Genomic DNA, 19,364 nt, shown 5'->3' on the forward strand with positions numbered 1-19,364 from the left:
GCAGCAGTTCCCACCACGACCACAGAACTCAAGTCATTTCTCTGACTATTGAGTAACTATGGCAAGTTCATACCTAGCGGGAAGTGGGAATGGTCAGTGTCATGCCAGAAGGCATTTTAGGAAGCTAAAAAGCAGCTTATTTCCAACAGAGTCCTTGTACACTACAACCCAGATTCACCACTCTTACTAGCTTGTGATGCTTCTCCAGTAGGAGTAGGTGCAGTGATCTCACACCAGATTAGTGATGGCAGTGAAAAACCTATAGCTTCCGCTTCCAGGATGTTGACAAAAGCCGAGAAAAACTACTCTCAGGTAGAAAAAGAAATGCTAGGCTTGGTTTTTGGTGTGATGAAATTTAGTATTTGTTTGGTCATAAGTTTACATTGATAACAGACCACAAACCGTTACTGAAGATCTTAGGTCCAAAAACAGGAGTACCCCCCTTAGCAGCAGCTAGGATGCACTGATGGTCCCTGATTTTAGCTGCTTATACCTATGAGATTCAGTACAAACCAGCAGAGCAACACGGGAATGCTGACGCATTATCCAGACTCCCCATACCTGATGACAGTTTTCCAAAACCAAACCCAGTGTTCAGGTTGTCATACTTAGACAGTCTGCCTATCACAGCAAAAGACATAGTACATGAAACAGAGAGATCCTGTACTAGCAAAAGTGAAACAATATGTATTGTCAGGATGGCCAAAGTATGTGCAAGAGGAAGCTCTACAAACATATGCAAAACTCACAACAGAGGATGAGTGCGTTCTCTGGGGGTTCCAGGTGGTTATTCCAGAAAATCTACAAAACAGGTTATTGTCAGAGTTACACGACAGCCACTGGGGTATGGTGAAAATGAAGGCTCACTCAAGAAGTTTATTTCGGTGGCCTACACTTGAATATATTGAACATATTGAAAGTGAGGTGAATTTGTGTGACATTTGTAAGCAGCAGCGTAGCATGCCTGCCACAGCACCTGTGCATATGTGGAAATGGGCTTCTAGTCCATGGGAGAGAATAAACCCTGATTTTGCAGAGTCAAACAAGCAAATGTTTCTAGTTGTTATGAATGCATATGCACGGTGGCCAGACATAATCCACATGCAGACCACCACAGCCAACAAAATAGCTGAAGTTTTGAGAAACCTATTTGCATCATGTGGATTAACTACAGAGGTCATGACAGATAATGGTCCTCAGTTCACTTCAGGTGAATTTGAGTCATTCCTTGAGCTGAATGCTGTTAAAATGCCGACTTATCACCCAGCCTCAAACGGACTGGCTGAAAGATTGGTCCAAAGCTTCAAAAAGTCTCTAGCGAAGAACAGAGCAGTAGGTGGCATGTCATTGCAGCATTGTATTGCTAATTTCTTGTTCAGTTACAGGAATATGCCACACACAACTACCAAGAAAACACCAGCAGAGCTGTTTTTGAAAAGACAGGTCCATACTAGATTGACTCTAGTCAAACCGGACATGTCCCAATCCTTCCAAGCAGGGAGTTTTCCAAGCCAGTTGGGTAGGAAGAAGAAACTCAGGTCTTTCTCTGCAGGTCAGGCGGTGCTTGTGAAAAACTACAGGAGAGGAGGGAAGTGGTTGGATGGTGTTATTACTGATGTTTTGGGTCCTGTAACGTATTCAGTGAATGTAAATGGAACGTGTGTAAAAAAGACATGTGAACCAGATGCTGGACGCAAAAAGAGGAACTGTGGCTCCAGAACAGACTGTAACAAATACTGATGGAAACTGGGATTACCATCCTGATCCAGGAGATGATGTGAAAGACAATGACACTGTCACTGATGTCTGTGAGCAGACACAGGAGAATGTTCAGAGCTCAGAGGATGCTGGTAGAGCTCTGGACAAACCTTCAAGTTCAGGGCGCTTGGAGCGCCCAAAAAGAAATGTGCGCCCTCCTGAACGTTTGGACTTATAGTGGACACAAAGGAAGAAAAAAGAACAAATGGTTCAAGAACTCACATTATGTACATGCTACTGTAATCACCATAAGGTAGTTAAGTTGTAACCCTGGTGTGTGGGTGTCGTGAGGTTTTTTTTTTGTTACTGTTTTTTATTTTTGAGAAATGTTCAAAAAAAAGAAAAACTGAAAATGGCTGTAAGTTCTAAGCTACAGGGGAGGAGCTGTGGTGTTTAAAAGAAAAAGTGAGCTAGTAAGGCTTAACATAAGAAGAAAATACCGTTATGCATATATGCTGTTTTGGGACACTGTTTTGGTATCTGTTTATTGGCCTCTAGGTGGCGAGAAGGCTCTTTGCAAGAGTTAGAGCAGCGTTATAATGGAGCTGATCATAATAATATATAGGCTATTTTAATATGATATACTGCTTTAGCATTACAATATATCATATTAAAATAGCCTATATATTATTATTACTATTACTGTCCTCTTACTGTACAAACTGTAAATAAATCTTTATTCCTGACTATGTGATGTCGCCATGAATGTGTTTTTAGTTAAAATATTGATTTTTTTTTTTTTTAATTTTTTATATTTTGGTAGATCGGCTTATGGGGTGATTTTGAAGGAGTAATTAAGTTAATCTTCTCATAAGTGGATGTAATATGTAGAGAGGCGGCGGTAGGACGAAACCATGGGCGAGTCTGTTGCTATGGGGTGTTCTATTGAGCTTTGCCTCTTGGTATCTATGCTCTTTGCCTGTACTCCCCCAAATATTAAAGCACTTTAAAACTTACACCTCAGGAGCTCTTACCTGTCGGGATCCTTCGGGATTCGGTGGAAGGCCAGGTGCGGGGTATTCCACTGATAGTTGTTGCAGTTAATTGCAGTACACTGTTTTCTTTTACTTTTTTTCTCCTCTCTCCTTGACATCCTGCATGTTGTCTGGGCGCAACAGTCCAAGCTCAACAGTCCAAAATGGCAGCAGCGCTACCGCAGCGCCCCTAGTGGCTGTTGGCAAAAATTCAATGGAGCTTCGCCTCTTGGGGTGCGTCCCAAGTCTCTTATTTTTATAGTGCTACTGCTAGCTCCTCGCTTGAGCCGGAAGTTGTTCGAAGTCCGCCATCTTCTAGGCCGTCCCAAGTTTCTTATTTGTGCAGCGAGGAGCTAGCGCTAGGAGCTAGCAGCAAGCTTTAAGCAGCTACGAGCTAGGATGGTCGAGAGGTTCCTAACAGGATGTCTTTTTCAGCTTGAGGCTCTGACGTATAAATACCCGCCCCCTACATCTGGCTCATTTGAACCATAGACATACAGTGGTGGAAAAAAGTTTTCGGACACCCCATGCATTTGTGAAATATTGCATTAAGAATCACTCTTAGGTCTTCAAGTGCAATTTCTTTTAGTACAGTCACAGCCAAAATACTAAATAAATCCTAAAATGCCATTAAAAACTTAAAATTGATTGGTTCCATAAAAATACATAAGAAATTCTGAGCATTGGGTCATTTTGGTACCAGTGATGAAGGTCGTTGTTTTTTATTAAAAGACACAATTTTTGTTGCCAAGCTTCGTGTCTACATAAAGCCAGCACATTTGAAAGTTCTTCAGACACAAAAATGGCTAAAACAAGGAACCTAACGCAGGAAACACGCCTGAAGATAAAGATTCTCAGCCAGGAAGGGTACAGCTGCCACCAGATAGCCAGGAAGTGCAGATGCAGTCCTTCAGCAGTTGGATACACTCTGCAGAAATACAGACGAACCAACAGCTTGGAAGACAAACCAAGATCTGGGCGTCAAAGGGTTTCTTCAGCAAGAAATGACTGCATCCTCATCCGCATGTGCAGGCAAAACCGCCAAATGACATCACAGGAGCTTCAGCAGCAGTGGTCAAACCAAACTGGTGTCCAGTGTTCCACCCGCACTGTACGTGGCCGACTTTTAGATCATGGCTTAAGGTCCTACAAGGCTATCAAGAAGCCCTGATCAATGAGAGACAGAGGTTAGCCCGGCGTCGTTGGGCCCAGGCACACAAGAACTGGACAGCCAGGAATTGGAAGAAGATTTTGTGGTCAGATGAATCCAGTTTCCAGCTTTATCTTCCTCCTACTAATGTGAGGGTATGCAGAAGGCCAGGCGAAGCATTATCTCCAGCATGTACAGTACCTACTGTCAAGCATGGTGGAGGCAGTATCATAGTTTGGGGATGCATGAGTGCTGCTGGTGTTGGTCATCTCACTGTCTGTGATGGCACATTGAACTCTACCAAGTATTGTACCATTCTCGAAACCCACATGCTCCCTTCTGCGCTGCACACTGTTCCGTCGAGATAAAAAGTGGATGTTTCAACAAGATAATGCCCCTTGCCACACATCCAAGGCCAGTAGAACTTGGCTGCAGGAGCACAGTATCCAGGTCTTAGAGTGGCCAGCTCAATCCCGGACATGAGCCCCATTGAAAATCTGTGGTGGATTATCAAAAGGTCTGTTTCAAAGCATAAACCAAAGAATTTAGAAGAATTAAAAGCAGTAATTCAAGAAGAATGGGACAAGATTACCCCTCAACAGTGTGAAAGGTTCGTGGGGAACATGCCAGCCAGGATTAGAGCTCTACTACGTGCCAATGGCAGGACTACTAAATATTAATTTGATGATGTGATGGTTTATTTATTTTTTGTTCAGTTTTGAACACATTCTCTGTTATTTGTTGACTTTGATACCGACAATGTTGAGAACTGACATATTGAAACTGTCAAGAATTTAGTTTTGTTAGTTTTTCTTGTAAACAATAAACAAAAAAAAATATAATTTGTATTTGTTTGTATCTGTCTAATGCAGCCACACCTTTTGAAACACAAAAACGATTTTTCCACAAATATTTCATGATAATATTTGAGACTGTGTAAAATTTTAAGGGTATCCGAAAACTTTTTTCCACCACTGTATATACGTAGACGCCGCATCGAGTGGATTTGCCCGCTGCTGCGATACGTCAACGTCGCCGCCATATTGGATGTGGCAAGGCTGCATTGTAAACTAATAGAAGTGAATGGACTTAACTTCATAAAGCGCCTTTCTACAAAAAAAACGTTAATATGTCTATGATTTGAACGAGATGGCGGAGAAATAGCGGAAGTGTACCCGTTACATGCATTCTCTGCAATGAAACGCTGTAATTCACATGCCTACGTGACTACAAAGAGTAACGTTAATGATATTTCGTGCAAGACTGTCATGTTGTAATTAAGTTTATTTCATTCACAATCCGTTGCGTTGTTCAGCGGACTGTTGGTGATGTGTGGCTGTTAAATGTGCAGCTGCTCATGTCCAGAACCGCACGTGCTGATATAATACTACGCACACACACACACACACACACACACACACACACACACACACACACACACAATATTAATATTAATTAATATTATTACTTTCATGTTGTTGTAAGCTACTGTCATTACCGTCTGTCCTGCATCTCTCTCTTTCTGTCTCATTGTGTCATACGGATTACTGTTTTACTGTTAATTTATTATGCTGATCTGTTCTGTACGACATCTATTGCACGTCTGTCCGTCCTGGAAGAGGAATCCCTCCTCAGTTGCTCTTCCTGAGGTTTCTCCCGTTTTTCCCCCGTTAAAGGGTTTTTTGGGGAGTTTTTCCTTATCAGCTGTGAGGGTCCTAAGGACAGAGGGATGTCGTATGCTGTAAAGTCCTGTGAGGCAAACTGTGATTTGTGATATTGGGCTTATAAATAAAATTGATTGATTGAGGTAGACTGACAGGTCTGATATGTCTTATTCACTCAGCAGCTGACTTGTTGAATGATGGTGAGTGGATTTAATAATAGGCTAGTGATAATAATGATGATAATGATGCTCATCACAGTGACAGTGGCAGGGCTACAGACTGTTCTTTAATTGCCAGATCCAGCTGTGCCGCAGTCATGAGAAATGGACGTCGCTTCACGTGACGCTACAGTGGAAAGGACGTCTCAGGTCTCTTAAACTGACAATGCTCGCTCATCGCTCCTAGCGCTAGCTCCTCACATTTTTTCCTAGGTGGGAGGGGCTAAACAGCTAGCAAAGTCAGCTAGCAGTAGCACTAGCAGTAATTTAAGAGACTTGGGACGGACCCTATGTATCCATGCTCTTTGGTACGGGCTCGTTCAGGAGCTACAGCTCCATGACGGCTTCCGGGTCTACTTCAGGCTCTTCTCTGCTATTGGACGCGCCGAGGTGTCGTCACAGCGCGTCTCGCGCGCCACTCACCTCGGCGGCAGAGCGGTGCGCTCTTGCGTCGCAGTAGCACATACACAATGAATGGGTTCGGCGGGGGAGGCCTGCGCTTTGCGCGCTCTGTGTGAAAAGGGCTAGAGATATACCCCACCTCCGCATGACTTCCTCGTTGTCACGGACGCTCTGTCAGTGCAAAACGGGACGCCACACCCGTCTATGTCCAGATCACCGTCAGCTTCCCGCTCCCCGAGCCAAGTCTCTGTAAAGGCCAGGATACAGGCTTCTTGTTGGTGGCGGACAAGAGACGGAAGTTCCTCAGTCTTATCGCGGAGGGATCGGGCGTTCGACAGGATAATGGAAGGCAAGGGGATGCGGGACAGGTGTTGCATGCTTTGAAAAGCTGATGTAGAGTTTGATTAATATTAACAAAGGCAAACTTAAACAAAGCAGACAGAATTAACAGACTTAAAATCTTAAAAACTCAAACAAACAAAATAGAACAGACATGCTACCCACTGCTGCTGGTCGCTGTGCACATGCACCCTCATAAGCGTACAGGGAGTAAAAGAGAGGGCTTGGCACACAGCCCAGTGGGGAGCCCGTGCTGAGAGTGATAGTCAAGGTTATCACTGTAATCAGATACAACTTTTGTGGTTTTTAGAGGCACTGTTTTAGACAAACACACAAAAAACATTCTTTCATGTCTAACATAATTATTGTGGGAAAACCAATGATTTTACGGATCTATGAAAATGTCTTTTGCTATTCATAACCATTCATTTCTCTGTAAAGGCAGTTTTGTATTGTATAATGTTCTCTGAATCACACATAATCAATATTTTAGACACAAAGTCATTGGAAATGTCCTTGAAATGTTCCGGGAAATAACTTCCTTGGAGAGTGGGGACCGAGATCATCAGAGATGTTTGATGTTTGTGTTTGATGAGATGTTTGTCTTTTGGTTCTTGTCTCTGCAGAGCATTCGTCCATCAGAGTAAAGTCACCATGCATCTTCCTGCAGACATTGGTGAGGCTCTTCGGAGGGATTAAACTCCTGCATTTATTTAAGTCAGTGCTGATTTTTGTTTGAAGGACTTGCCTCTCTGTCTATCATCCAGAGATTGTTTAATGTGGCCGTTTTACATCACTCTTCTTAATGTGAACAGTCCCAGAGGGTATAAATTCACCAGGAACAGCTGACACTCCCCTCTAGTTTTTCAAAGCCCCACTTAAGTCATTCTCACTTTGATAACTTTACATTATTGATCTCTAAATTTCAGAAAGTGAGGTAGTGGTATGCTGGATGACTGTCTTTATCATATTAAACTCATAAAAAAAAGCAGTTGCCCTTGGAGAAAAGGGTAAGCACATGTCAGGATTGGGTGACTCCCCCTATCAAGTTTATAAAATGTTTGCATGACTCCTGTTTACACTTGTACACCCTGATGAAGACCTTAGGTTCGAAACTGGACAGTGTTTTAATGTTAACAGTCTTTATAACTTAATTCTAGTACATTTGCTCATGCTCCATGCATGAGTGTCTGAACTCCAAACTTGTTCTAAACAGTGTGTTCTAAACAGCTTGCTTACTTGCAAAGTAGATAAATGCAGGAAATGGCATTGACACAGTGAAACAGATTTGAGGCACATCAGCACCAGGGGGCGCTGTTTTACAAAATATTACATCACTATTACTAATAACTTGGCACACTCAGTCAGGTTTGTGCTGATAGATTTTACTGCAATAAAAGAAGGGTAAAGACAATTGATGTGGATATTTCCTCCAGTTTCTCAGTCATCTGTTTTCACAGGTGATTACACCGACTTCTACTCCTCCAGAGATCATGCCACCAATGTTGGCATCATGTTCCGGGGGAAGGAGAATGCTCTGATGCCAAACTGGTATGTTATCAATCAAACCAGCAGACACTACTGTTGGTAGAATGAATCAAAGGTCTGGTACATTCCCAGTATTTGGCAGATATTGACAGACAACTTGAAACAAACTCTGTTCTCTGCAAACAGTGATACGTGGAAGGACACTAAAAAGTTTCTCTAACTGATTTGGGCCCCAAAACATCAGCATGCATTTAATCATAGCAGCAGAGCGCTGGGAGTGTCCTTGCAACACGTCTTAGTCATTGCTAAGCTGACTGGGGCATCTCTGTCTCCCTTTGATGGCAGGCTGTTCCCCATGTCAAATTTCAGGGATCAGAATCTGTTTAGCAATACTTCTATTATGATAGATCAAATGCGTTTGAATCTGTGCATTATAGATAGGAGGACCATGATATATTGGGTTACACTGTCTTCATTCAGGTTATTTGGTTTTATCTAATCATATTTTTCACCTACAGTAAGTTTCATGGCAGACAGTGATTAAAAAACAGAAACTCAGTAATGTACTTATTTGCCTGCTTTAGTAATTTAGATCACCTGGCCAGTACTGGGAAATCTTCATGTGCTTATTGTCACTATAACGCAGAGGTGTCAAACTCATTTTAGTTCACGGGCCACATACAGTCTGATTCAATCACAGGTGGGCCAGACCAGTAAAACCATTGCATAATATCCTATAAATAACAAACACCTCCAAATCTTTCCATTTTTGTTTAAAGTACAGTAAAAAAAACGCTAATCCATTTATAAAACAGATGACAAACAGCCTGTGATGTCTTCAGAAGGATAAATGCAATTTTCTATACATTTCCATTCCTGTGTAGTACTACAGACATCACCAGACCAAACTTTAACCAAACTAAAGTTAAAGAAAAGAACTGGAAAAGGGTGGAAAAGCCTCTGAAGCAGCGTTTTACATGAAGAAACCTACTCACTGTTTAACTTGCTCCTGAAACATGGCAACCTTCACAAGTGCAACACTATTAGTTGTACAAAATCATCCAGTGGGCCGGATTGGACCCTTTGGTGGGCCAATTCTGGCCCCTGGGCCGTATTTTTGACACAGCTGCTATAACGTAACTGAACTGAATGGTTTTACAGATGCTCTAATTACAACATAAATACTTCTACAGTGAAAATATCATTGTTGGATGGGAAAATCCGATTCCTATTCAATATGCACAATTATAGACTGACAGTGAACTAAGCACAGCAGTCAATGTACAAACTGGACTTTATTTTCCCACTGTGGTCACTGTTGTGCTAACATTCAGCATGGTGTTATGCAGGTTGAGGCTTCCAGTGGGATACCATGGTAGAGCATCATCTGTGGTTGTTTCTGGGACCCCCATCCGTCGCCCCTCAGGCCAGATGAGACCTGACCAGAGTAAGATCTTACCCTCACCAGTGTTGGACTATATTATTCATATCACTTATGTAGGAGTAAAAAAAAAAGAACTTCAAAAATCATCTCGAGCCTCATGCCAAGCTGAGGAGCATGCTACAGAAATCCAGGAAGATAGCTTCTTTCTAACTCCACACCTCAAGATGTGTTTTTTTTTACACAAGTCGTCAGCTCCAACCAATGCTACATCTGGTGACATAACTTTACTTTGGGCAATTTATCAGATTTCATGCAGCTCCTTCTGGATTCACAGGAGGCTTTATATACTGTACCTGTGTTCAACGTCTGTAAACACACTTTGATATGTAAAATAGGTGGAGTCCCCCTTTATTCTTTAAATAAAGAATCTTGATGAATTTGTTTCCTATATCAAGGGAATGAAAACTGTACTAATCTTTGGAACAGTTACATCAGAATAGCAGTAATAGTACAAGCTTTAAGTAGAGATGATAGGTACACAGTTCATGGCAGGGACCAACATGTTCTCTTTCCAAGTCGTCACATGTAGCCACTTTGTCAGTGGGCTTTCACATCTACATATTACGCACTAGGTATCCCCTTACATCTGCTGTTGACGTTCCGGGATGCTGCTACCAACATCGGGAACACAACAAAAGCACATGGTTAGGTTAAGGCAACAAAGGCATGCAGTTAGGTTTAGGCAACAAAAGCAAATGGTCACGTTTAGGCAACAAAAGCACATGGTAAGGTTTTGTTAACAAAAGCATGTGGTTAGGTTAAGGCAACAAAAGGGCAAGGTTAGGTTTAGAAAAAAAACATCATGGTTTGGCTTTCCATTCACATGGGAAGCAGTCCAGTGTCGCTTTTGGCATCAGGGAGACACACATATTGTCTCCATAGAGGTAGTAGTTTTAAGTCCACACAGACTCCAACCTGCACTCAACATCTCTGTCCACAGAAACAGCCGTCTGTCTGCAGCGAGAGGACAGTGGCCGGTCAAACTGCCTTCACCAGGCTGACTGATAGCAGACATTTACTGAACCAAATTTTTTATGTCAGCGCAACAGGAAGAAATCGACAGTGTTCATAATAATAAATTCATTGATTTTATTTTCCAGCCCACTGTTAGCAAGTGAGGGGAATCTGCCACTCACAGACAGACTGGGGGTTGAGTATACGGTTAATGAGTTAAAAACACTTACACAGAGGATATCTGTGTGATTTTAAACAGCTGTCTGTGCAGATTACGGGCTGTAGAAATAAAAGTGGGTCTCTAGTTACAGTGGAGATAACTGAAACCTTTTGCCAAAGCGTAGATTGAAAAAGTCATGCTGCTCTTAAGTTTCTGTCCCACAACACTTTTCAAAAGTGTCAAACACCCCACACAGCTGTGACTCAGAAGGTAGAGCAGGTCATCCGCTAATCTGAAGATCAGTGGTTCGACTGGCTCCTCCAGTCCGCATGTCGATGTATCCTTGAGCAAGATACTGAACCCAAATTGCTCTCTGGCTGTTCCATTGGTGTGTGAGTGTGTTTAAAAAAAAAAAGAGTTGCAGGTGGCATCTTGTTTGGTAGCCTCGGCCACCAGTGTGTGAATGTGAGTCATAGTGTAAAAAGCGCTTTGAGTGGTCGGATGACTAGAAAGGAGCTACATAAGTGCAGGTCCATTTACCATAAATCAGCCTTTACTGCCCCAAGCGAAGGAGTTCAAGTATCCTGGGGTCTTGCTTATGAGTGACAGTATAACGGAGCAGGGTGTTGGTGGTTGTTGATGTTGATGGTGCTGCACCGGAAGTCAGGGTGAAGAGGGAGCTGAGCCAGAAGGCAAGCTTTCGATTTATTGGTCCATCTACGTCCCAACCCTCACCTATGGTCATGAGCTTTGGGTAGTGACTGAAAGAATGAGATCACTGATATAAGCAACGGAAATGAGTTTCCTCTGTAGGGTGGCTGGGCTCAGCCTGAGTGATAGGTTGGGGAGCTCAGACGTTCGGAGGCAGTTTGGAGTAAAGACACTGCTTCACTGCGTCGAAAGAGGCCAGTTGAGGGGTTCGGGTATCTGCTGAGGATGCCTCCTTGGTGCCACTGGGCATCTCCATATATATATATGTATATATATATATATATATATATATATATATATTTCCATATATGTAGATATATGTTACAGCTGGTGGTAACTTTGTTTGTCTTTTTCTCTCTCTTAGCAAAACCTCCAGTGTTTGGCCAGTCTAAACAGTTGGACATTGAGCTGGAGATGGTGATTACAGTGTTTACTTACTTACTTACCTAATCACCTGTATTTTTGTAATGTTTGAATAGATGTTGAAATAACATCATTTCAACATCTAAGTTGCCTGGGGAAAAAGTCAGATATGCCCTTCTCTGTTGTCTTTTTTCAGTCTATAAGATATTCAATATTGCACAATATCAGTGTTTCACTGCTGTTACATTTATTCTCTACTGTGATTAGGCCTTCTTTGTTGGAGGAGGGAATCAGCTTGGGGAGCCCATTCCCATCGAGAAGGCCCATGAACACATCTTTGGCATGGTACTCATGAATGACTGGAGTGGTAAGAGCCTCTGCACAACACATCACAGCAGCATCACCCCTATGTGCCGTTGTAGATGGTTTTATGGTTCCTGACCAAAATGTCCTGGAAAGCAGATATGTAACACATAGGACTAATGTTAATACTAGTAAAGCTGGTGAGACTGTTTTGATTCAGTGATTAAGCTGATGGTATGCTGCCAAATCAACATCTCTAATTCACAGTGGCACTTCACTTAGAAGCACACTTGTTCCTTAATTTAGCCCTGTATACATGTTCAGATTAAATCAGATGGAATTTATTTTAGATTAAATTGGGAGAATCTGTCCTCATCAAAACATGAGTGCGTAAGTGGTACTGATTCAGCTGGAAACCTCTGCAGAGAGAGAACATTCACGGTGTTGTTCCTCTCTCAATGTCATTGTCTTTAATATTCCCTCTGTACCCCTGCCCCAGTCATACTTTAGCCTACCAGTCAGTGTCCTTCATTTCTGCCAGCAGATGTATATTTAAACCAGCATTACAATAACTAATCCAAATGCTAATATTTGAGTCTTTCTCAATCACTTGCACTTTTGCAACCTGCACACTTTCTGTGTGATCAGGGTCTTAGGCCTTGTCCAAATACCCGCACTGCGTAGGGTGTCCAAATTGTCTTCTGTTGTTATCAAGGGGTGCAAACCTGCGCCCTTAATGCACCCCTTCCGAAAGTGCGCATCAGACCTCACTTCGCTGAAGGATTTTACCCAGAATCCTCCGTAGTGTCGTGACGCCATAACACTGCACAGCTGGCCGGTACAACTCACCATCTTCAAACGGTAACTGACGTGTCCGCGAGCCGTTAACTCCGACTGACAACAACCGTTAGAGGAACATAACGTCTAACAACACGCTGCGTGGACTTAATAATACATGACAGGGCGTTAATAATGAAATAATATACAGTTTACAGTTGACTGGAGGTTTGTATGACAGTCCACATCACTTTACAGTTTTGATTATGTCTTTAATTATTATTATTTTATTACCGTATGTCTTTATAGTTTATTTTATATCACAATTTACCACAATTTATCCAAGCAAAAAACATTTTAATAGTAATAATGGTAATCTAGGCTACGTTAACGGTAGAGTAAAAAAAGATGTTACAGCTAATATATACATTATTAACAGGTAAATTCAAGAGTACAATTTAATTTAATTTACCTGTTGGTTGGGCATCAGCATCAATACTTGGATCTGATATAGATGCCGCCTTCTCCTGCGGCTCCTAATCCTCCTCATCATTTGCTGATTGTATCTATTTATCATTTGCAGCAGCAGTGCTGCGAACAACATTATTTCCTCTAACGCCATGTTTCGTCTCCTAGGAGACAGACCAGCTGGACCCAAACGGAAGCGACGTGTATGCAACTGTCCCAATTCTCCTTTTTAAACAGCATTGATCCCTTGCGCACTTACGCCCCTAACTGCACTTTTGGCAAGTGCACTTCAGGGAAGACCTCAGGGCGCAAGTGCGGGTATTTGGACAGGGCCTTACTCACTAAAAATATTACTCTGCCATTTCCATGGCAACATTGTTGCTTTGGTACATAGTGGACACACACATGTTCTATATGTGTTCATGTATTTGGGCTAAAATCTATAGAAAAAACTTGTCACAATCTTGAAATTATATAGCCTAATTTGGGAATATAACCACACTGTCAACATTTATGAAACTAATAAATCTGAAACATTTTTCTTTTTTATTTCAAATGACCTGAAAGCTGATTAGCAAATAGCCACCTAAAAATAGGTTATTAGGATCGTATAACCAAATGATGTGCAAAAAGGTCTTCATAGGTTGTTTCTGCACCTGTGACATTTATAAAATAATTAACTTCAACAGTTTCAGAACTTTCACCATACTTAGTCTTTCTTATTTTTTCCATCCATGCATTTTTTATCTTCTTATCCGGGGCTGGGTTGCGATCGCAGCAGGCCAAGCAAAACACTCCAGATGTCCCTCTCCCCAGCAATGCTTTCCAGCTCCTCCTGGTGCACCCCATGGCGTTCCCAGGCCAGATGAGATATGTGATCACTCCAGCGTGTTCTGGGTCTGCCTCAGGGCCTCCTACCAGTAGGATCTGCCCAGAACACCTAACAGGAGGTGCCCAGGAGGCATCCTGATCAGATGCTGGAACCACCTCAACTGACCCCTTCCGACACGAAGGAGCAGTGCCTTTACTTCAAGCACCCTCTGGATGTCCGAGCTCCTTACCCTATCTCTAAGGCTGAGCCCAGCCACCCCACTGAGGAAACTCATTTCAACTGTTTGTATCTGCGATCTCATTCTTTCGGTCACTACCCAGAGCTCATGACCATAGGTGAGGGTTGGAACATAAATGGACAAGCATATCGAAATCTTTGCCTTCCGGCTCAACTCCCTCTTCACCACAACAGGCTGGTGCAGCGCCCTCATCACTGCAGAAGCTGCACCAAACTGCTGATCCATCCCACGCTCCATTCTATCCTCACTCATTAACAAGACCCCGAGATACTTGAACTCCCTTGCTTGAGGTAGTAAGTCTCTCCCAACCCAGATGGGAGCAATCCACCAGTTTCTAGCAGAGGACCATGGCCTTAGATTGTGAGGCGCTGACTCTCATCCTGATCGCTTCACACTTGGCTGCTAACCGCCCCAGTGCATGCTGGAGGTCACGGTGTGATGAGGCCAACAGAACCACATCATCTGCAAAAAGCAGAGATGCAATTCTGAGGTCCCCAAACTGGACCTCTTCCTCCCCACGACTACACCTCGAGATCCTGTCCATGAATGTCACACACAGGATCAGTGGCAAGGGACAACCCTGACGGTGGCCAACACCCACTGAGAACGTGTTTGACTTTACGCTGAGTATGCAGATGCAGTGCTCACTTTGGTTACACAGGGCTCATAGCAGCAACTCCAGTACCTCAAAATCCCACAGTGCCCCCCACAAGACTCCCCATGGGACAAGGTTGTAGGCCTTCTCCAAGTCTACAAAACACATATAGACTGGATGGGCCAACTCCCATGACCCCTCCAGAGGCCAATGGTAAAGAGCTGGTCCACTGTTTCACAGCCAGGATGGAGTCTGCATTACTCCTTCTGAGTTTCGATAATTGGTAGGAGCCTCCTTTCCAGCACCACGGAGTAAACTTTGGCTGAAGGCTGAACAGTGTGATACCCTGATACAACACACCCTCCGGTCCCCTTTTTTGAAAATGGGGACCACCACCCAGTCTGCCACTCCACAGGCACCATACCTGACTGCCACGTGACACTGAAAAGGTGTGTCAGCCAAAGATAGCCCAACAATGTCCAGAGCCTTTAGCATCTCAGAGTGAATCTCAATCACGCCTGGCACCTTGCCACTAAGGAGCTTTTTGAGTACCTCAGCAACCTCTGCCAGGGATATGGGCAAGAGTTCCCCCGAGTCCTCAGGCTCTGCCTCCTCCACGGAGATTGTGACAGCCGAGTTTAGGAGTTCCTCAAGTGCTCCTTCCAGGGCTTGATGAAATCTCCAGTTCAGGTCAGCACTTCTCCTTCTCTGTTGAGCACAGCCTAAGACAAGCCCTGCTTTCCCTTCCTTAGAAGTTCCCTTACCAGATATTCCCAGTTCACCCTCACTATACGTTTAGGTTCACCAGGTCTGTCTGGCACCCTTTATCCAGCTCATCACCAGGTGGTGATCAGTTGGCAGCTCTGCTCCTTTCTTCACCATAGTGTCCATGACACAAAGTCGAACTTTGGCCTAGGGTGTTCTGGTACCAGGTACATTTATGAACCTCCCTGTGCTCGAACATGGTGTTCGTTATGGCCAATCCATGACTAGCACAGAAGTCTAATAACAGAACACCACTCGGGTTCAGGTCAGGCAGGCCATTCCTCCCAATTACCCCCCTCCAGGTTTCTCTATCATTGCTCACGTGAGTGTTGATTTTCTTCAGAAAAAAGATGGAGCCCCAGCTGGCACCCATTCCAGGACACCACTCAGAGATTCCATGAAGGCCAGTTACTCCGTACCACTGTGCGGTGCATACACACAAACAGTTAGAGACCTTCTTTTAGTGACCTGCAATCGCATCAAGGCAATCCTCTTGCTCTCCGCAGAGATCTCCTACACAGCGGCGCTCAGCCAGGGACTTGTGAGAATCCCCACACCCACCCAGTGCCTCTCACCCTGGGCAACTCTGGAGTCTAGCCCCTCCCCGGGAGTTTGGTTTCAGAACCAGTGCCAACGGCGCTGGAAGGGGGGGACCAGGGGGCCATTGGCCCCCCCACCTTTACCCTCCTGCCACATTATTTTTAAGCCGAATCAAAGGTCCCTATATTACATTACTTACGGTAAAAAAGACTTTCACACTTCACTTCCATTCATATGTTAGGTAAAATACAGAGAGGGGCCATAGAGAAAAAGATACAGCCACCAGCAGGCACTCAATTGTGCGCACGGACTCCTTCCTGCCTGTTATTGCCTCACCAGCCCGGTAAAGCCTCGAGCATCCTCGGCAGGCTCCGGGTAGACTCTCAGCCGTCTGGCTCTATCCAACAGCACCTAGCAGTAGTCCCGACTAACCCTGGCACCGTATTGTAAGAACTCCCCAGTTATAAAAAATAGAAATAAATCAAAAAGCGAGCCAAATTGTAGGCCTCTCTGGTTCGCAATCAAACATTTCTAGCGCTGGTGTGTTTTATTTTTTCCTCAATGACCCCTCTGCGGCTCTGTAGTACACAAACATAAAACAAGAGAAGAAGAGAGTACTTACATTTTTAATCCAATATGAGCACATCACACAATTCAAAAAACAATAAAATCATTTAATCACTACACTGTGTGACGTTATGTTGCCTGTTTGAACTGCTGTAGCTGCAATAGACTGCGTAACCTACTTCTGCAAACATGTCAAAAGAACCGGTGAATAAGAAAACAAAACACTTCCAAACAAAATTGAACTTGAGCACGAAAAATGCTACATCAATTTCCACAACTTTGTCGGAGCCTGGATCTTCAACTCAACCAGCAGAAGAACCCCAAAGCAGCAGCTCTGTTCCCGCTGAGACTACCACCGAAGTCAGCAATGAACCCAGCCAGGCTGGTTCCGACTGCGTGGAGGATTGTTCCCGGGACATGGAGACGGGTAAAGCTGCACAGCTAATCATAGACAAAAAGGAGACCGCTAGATCGTTTGGCCAAAGAGAGAGGTACTTTAATGCAGACTGGTACAAAAACAGAGCGTGGTTAGTCCTGTGCAAAACCACTAAGCGAGCCTTCTGCAAAATATGCAGATTTGCTGCTGTCAAACAGCTTGTTACTTTCTCCAAATGTGGTCTGGTTTTTAATTGTTTTTAATGGTGGAATGCCATTGAATATGGACTTTACAATGCTCCTGAGTGATCGGAAATGTCTGGCATCCTCTGGCATCCAGTGACACAGTGCTACTATCTTAAAAATACATGTGATGTTTGTAGTAGCTAAATCTGTATATTAAAAAAATATTGTTTTCAGCAGATATGTCATAAAAAGACTGAGCAAGCTAAGCAGTTTTGTTTTTATGTATGGGGTATTTATTGAGTTTGAGGGAAACCCCAACTATCCCAGCTTCGTTGTGCTGTGATACACAAGTATGACTTTACAATGACAATAAAGATTTATCTTATCTTGTCTTATCTTATCTCTAGAAGGTATTAAGGTCATGTTGATTGGCAGCCTCAAGAGGGACCAGAGAATTTGTCTGTTGCTGGACATTGCCTTGGATCAGCCTACTAGTAGTAAACTAGGTTTCATTGCATGTAGGAGTCTGCTGATGTGACTGATTCCTTTCCAGTTATTAGTCAGATGCCATGTATTTCCATGGAAACAGAGACAACAGTTGCAAAAAGTTTTTAATTTTAGAGCTCATTCCCTCTCAACACAAATACATGTTGATTCTATATTTTATTTTGTTGGTAACAGTAATAAAATCACAATATTACATGAGAGGGTGTGCTCTAACGTCACTTCAGTGATGCTTACCGACCTCGGCATCACTGTCATGCCACAAATGACATTAAAGCACACCCTCTCATGAAATATTGCTTGATTAAAGCAAGGCTTCTGGTTCTGCAGTTGGCAGCTCATACTCAAGTTGCACTGGAGCTGCACATAAATACATTTCCAAATTGACTTGCAGCTCACCCTCATTTACATAACTTGGACTTGAGAAACTGATGTGAGATTGAACAGATAGAAAGTAACCACAAGCTTAACTGTTAGCCAGATTTTCGTTGAGTCAGTGCACTTGTTGATCCACACTAAATATGGTACAAATCAGGTCTATGGTTTAGGAGGAGATGTCAAAAATATTGTCTTCAAAAATTAAAACTGGTGGAAAATCTGGTCAGTCAGATATCAAGATTGTGTTTTCAAAAAATTAAAAATGGTGGACAATCAGGTCAGTTGGACTGTAGCGGTTCTTGAGGCTTTTCTATAGAGCAAATTGAGCTGTATTTAAGTTTCAGATTTTAAGTGAATCTGATGTATGTGTGAGGTGTGTGGCCTTAACTAAACTTTTCAGGCCTAAATCTGAAAGCAAACAGCATAATGTGTCTACAAAGTGCCATCTCATGGGAGTTTGCAAAAATATTTCTGAGGGAAAAAAAGGTCACATACAACCAATAGGGTTTCAGCCCTTTGGGCTTGAACTATGGGCTGAAATGTGTGTGATCACCGGCGATTGGTGCACAATGCATGCCGCGTAGTTTTGTGTCCGACTTCATCCCGACTTGCTGTGACGTATTACAAAAGTGGTTAAAACCGTGATAAAACCGCGAGAGCGAAGCAGCCGCAGTTTTTAGAGCCAGGCGCTGCAGTTGCTCTCCACCGACTGACTCTCACCTGATCTAACAGCTGATTGGTTTAGATGTCGACGCAACAATATGACGTTTTAGATAAACTACTCATTTTTGTTGAATTTTAGAGATTAAGATTGTATTTGTCTGATTTGAAGGTTTATTCTGTGAACAGAAAACGTGTGACTGATGGTGAAGTTTAGTTGTCAGAGACTAAATACATTCATCATAAACTATACAGAGTCTACTGTATATTAACACTGGACTTTTTTAATTATTGAAGTATTCAGCAACACAGAGACTTGTGGTCAGTGGGATGTGAGGATTCTTAAAATAACATCAGATGTGAAGCCCTGACTGTATCTGACTGAGCCTTAATGAAAGCTGTTGTCTTGTATTTATTTTCCTGAAAATATGAACCTTACAGTCAAACACAATTTATTCTGAGCCTGTGTAGTTGAGGGGACAGGTCAAACTGATATGATGCTGATTTACAGGAGAATTCATATCAAATGGAGGAGAAACCATGAACATAAA

General features: G+C 43.1%; 1 protein-coding gene across 2 annotated transcripts in view; it reads left to right on the top strand.

Annotated features, from left to right (window-relative positions):
- Positions 1–19,364, top strand: part of fah (fumarylacetoacetate hydrolase (fumarylacetoacetase)) — an 81,459-nt gene that overhangs the window by 18,532 nt on the left and 43,563 nt on the right. For both annotated transcript variants that reach the window (XM_049603222.1, XM_049603231.1), the window contains exons 4-8: positions 7,132–7,181; positions 7,966–8,056; positions 9,343–9,440; positions 11,627–11,679; positions 11,893–11,992. In XM_049603222.1, the coding sequence (XP_049459179.1) occupies positions 7,132–7,181; positions 7,966–8,056; positions 9,343–9,440; positions 11,627–11,679; positions 11,893–11,992 (392 nt within the window). The remainder of the gene's footprint in view (positions 1–7,131; positions 7,182–7,965; positions 8,057–9,342; positions 9,441–11,626; positions 11,680–11,892; positions 11,993–19,364) is intronic.

The sequence above is a fragment of the Epinephelus fuscoguttatus genome, linkage group LG2 (assembly GCF_011397635.1).
Source record: "Epinephelus fuscoguttatus linkage group LG2, E.fuscoguttatus.final_Chr_v1".
NCBI lineage: Eukaryota > Metazoa > Chordata > Actinopteri > Perciformes > Serranidae > Epinephelus > Epinephelus fuscoguttatus.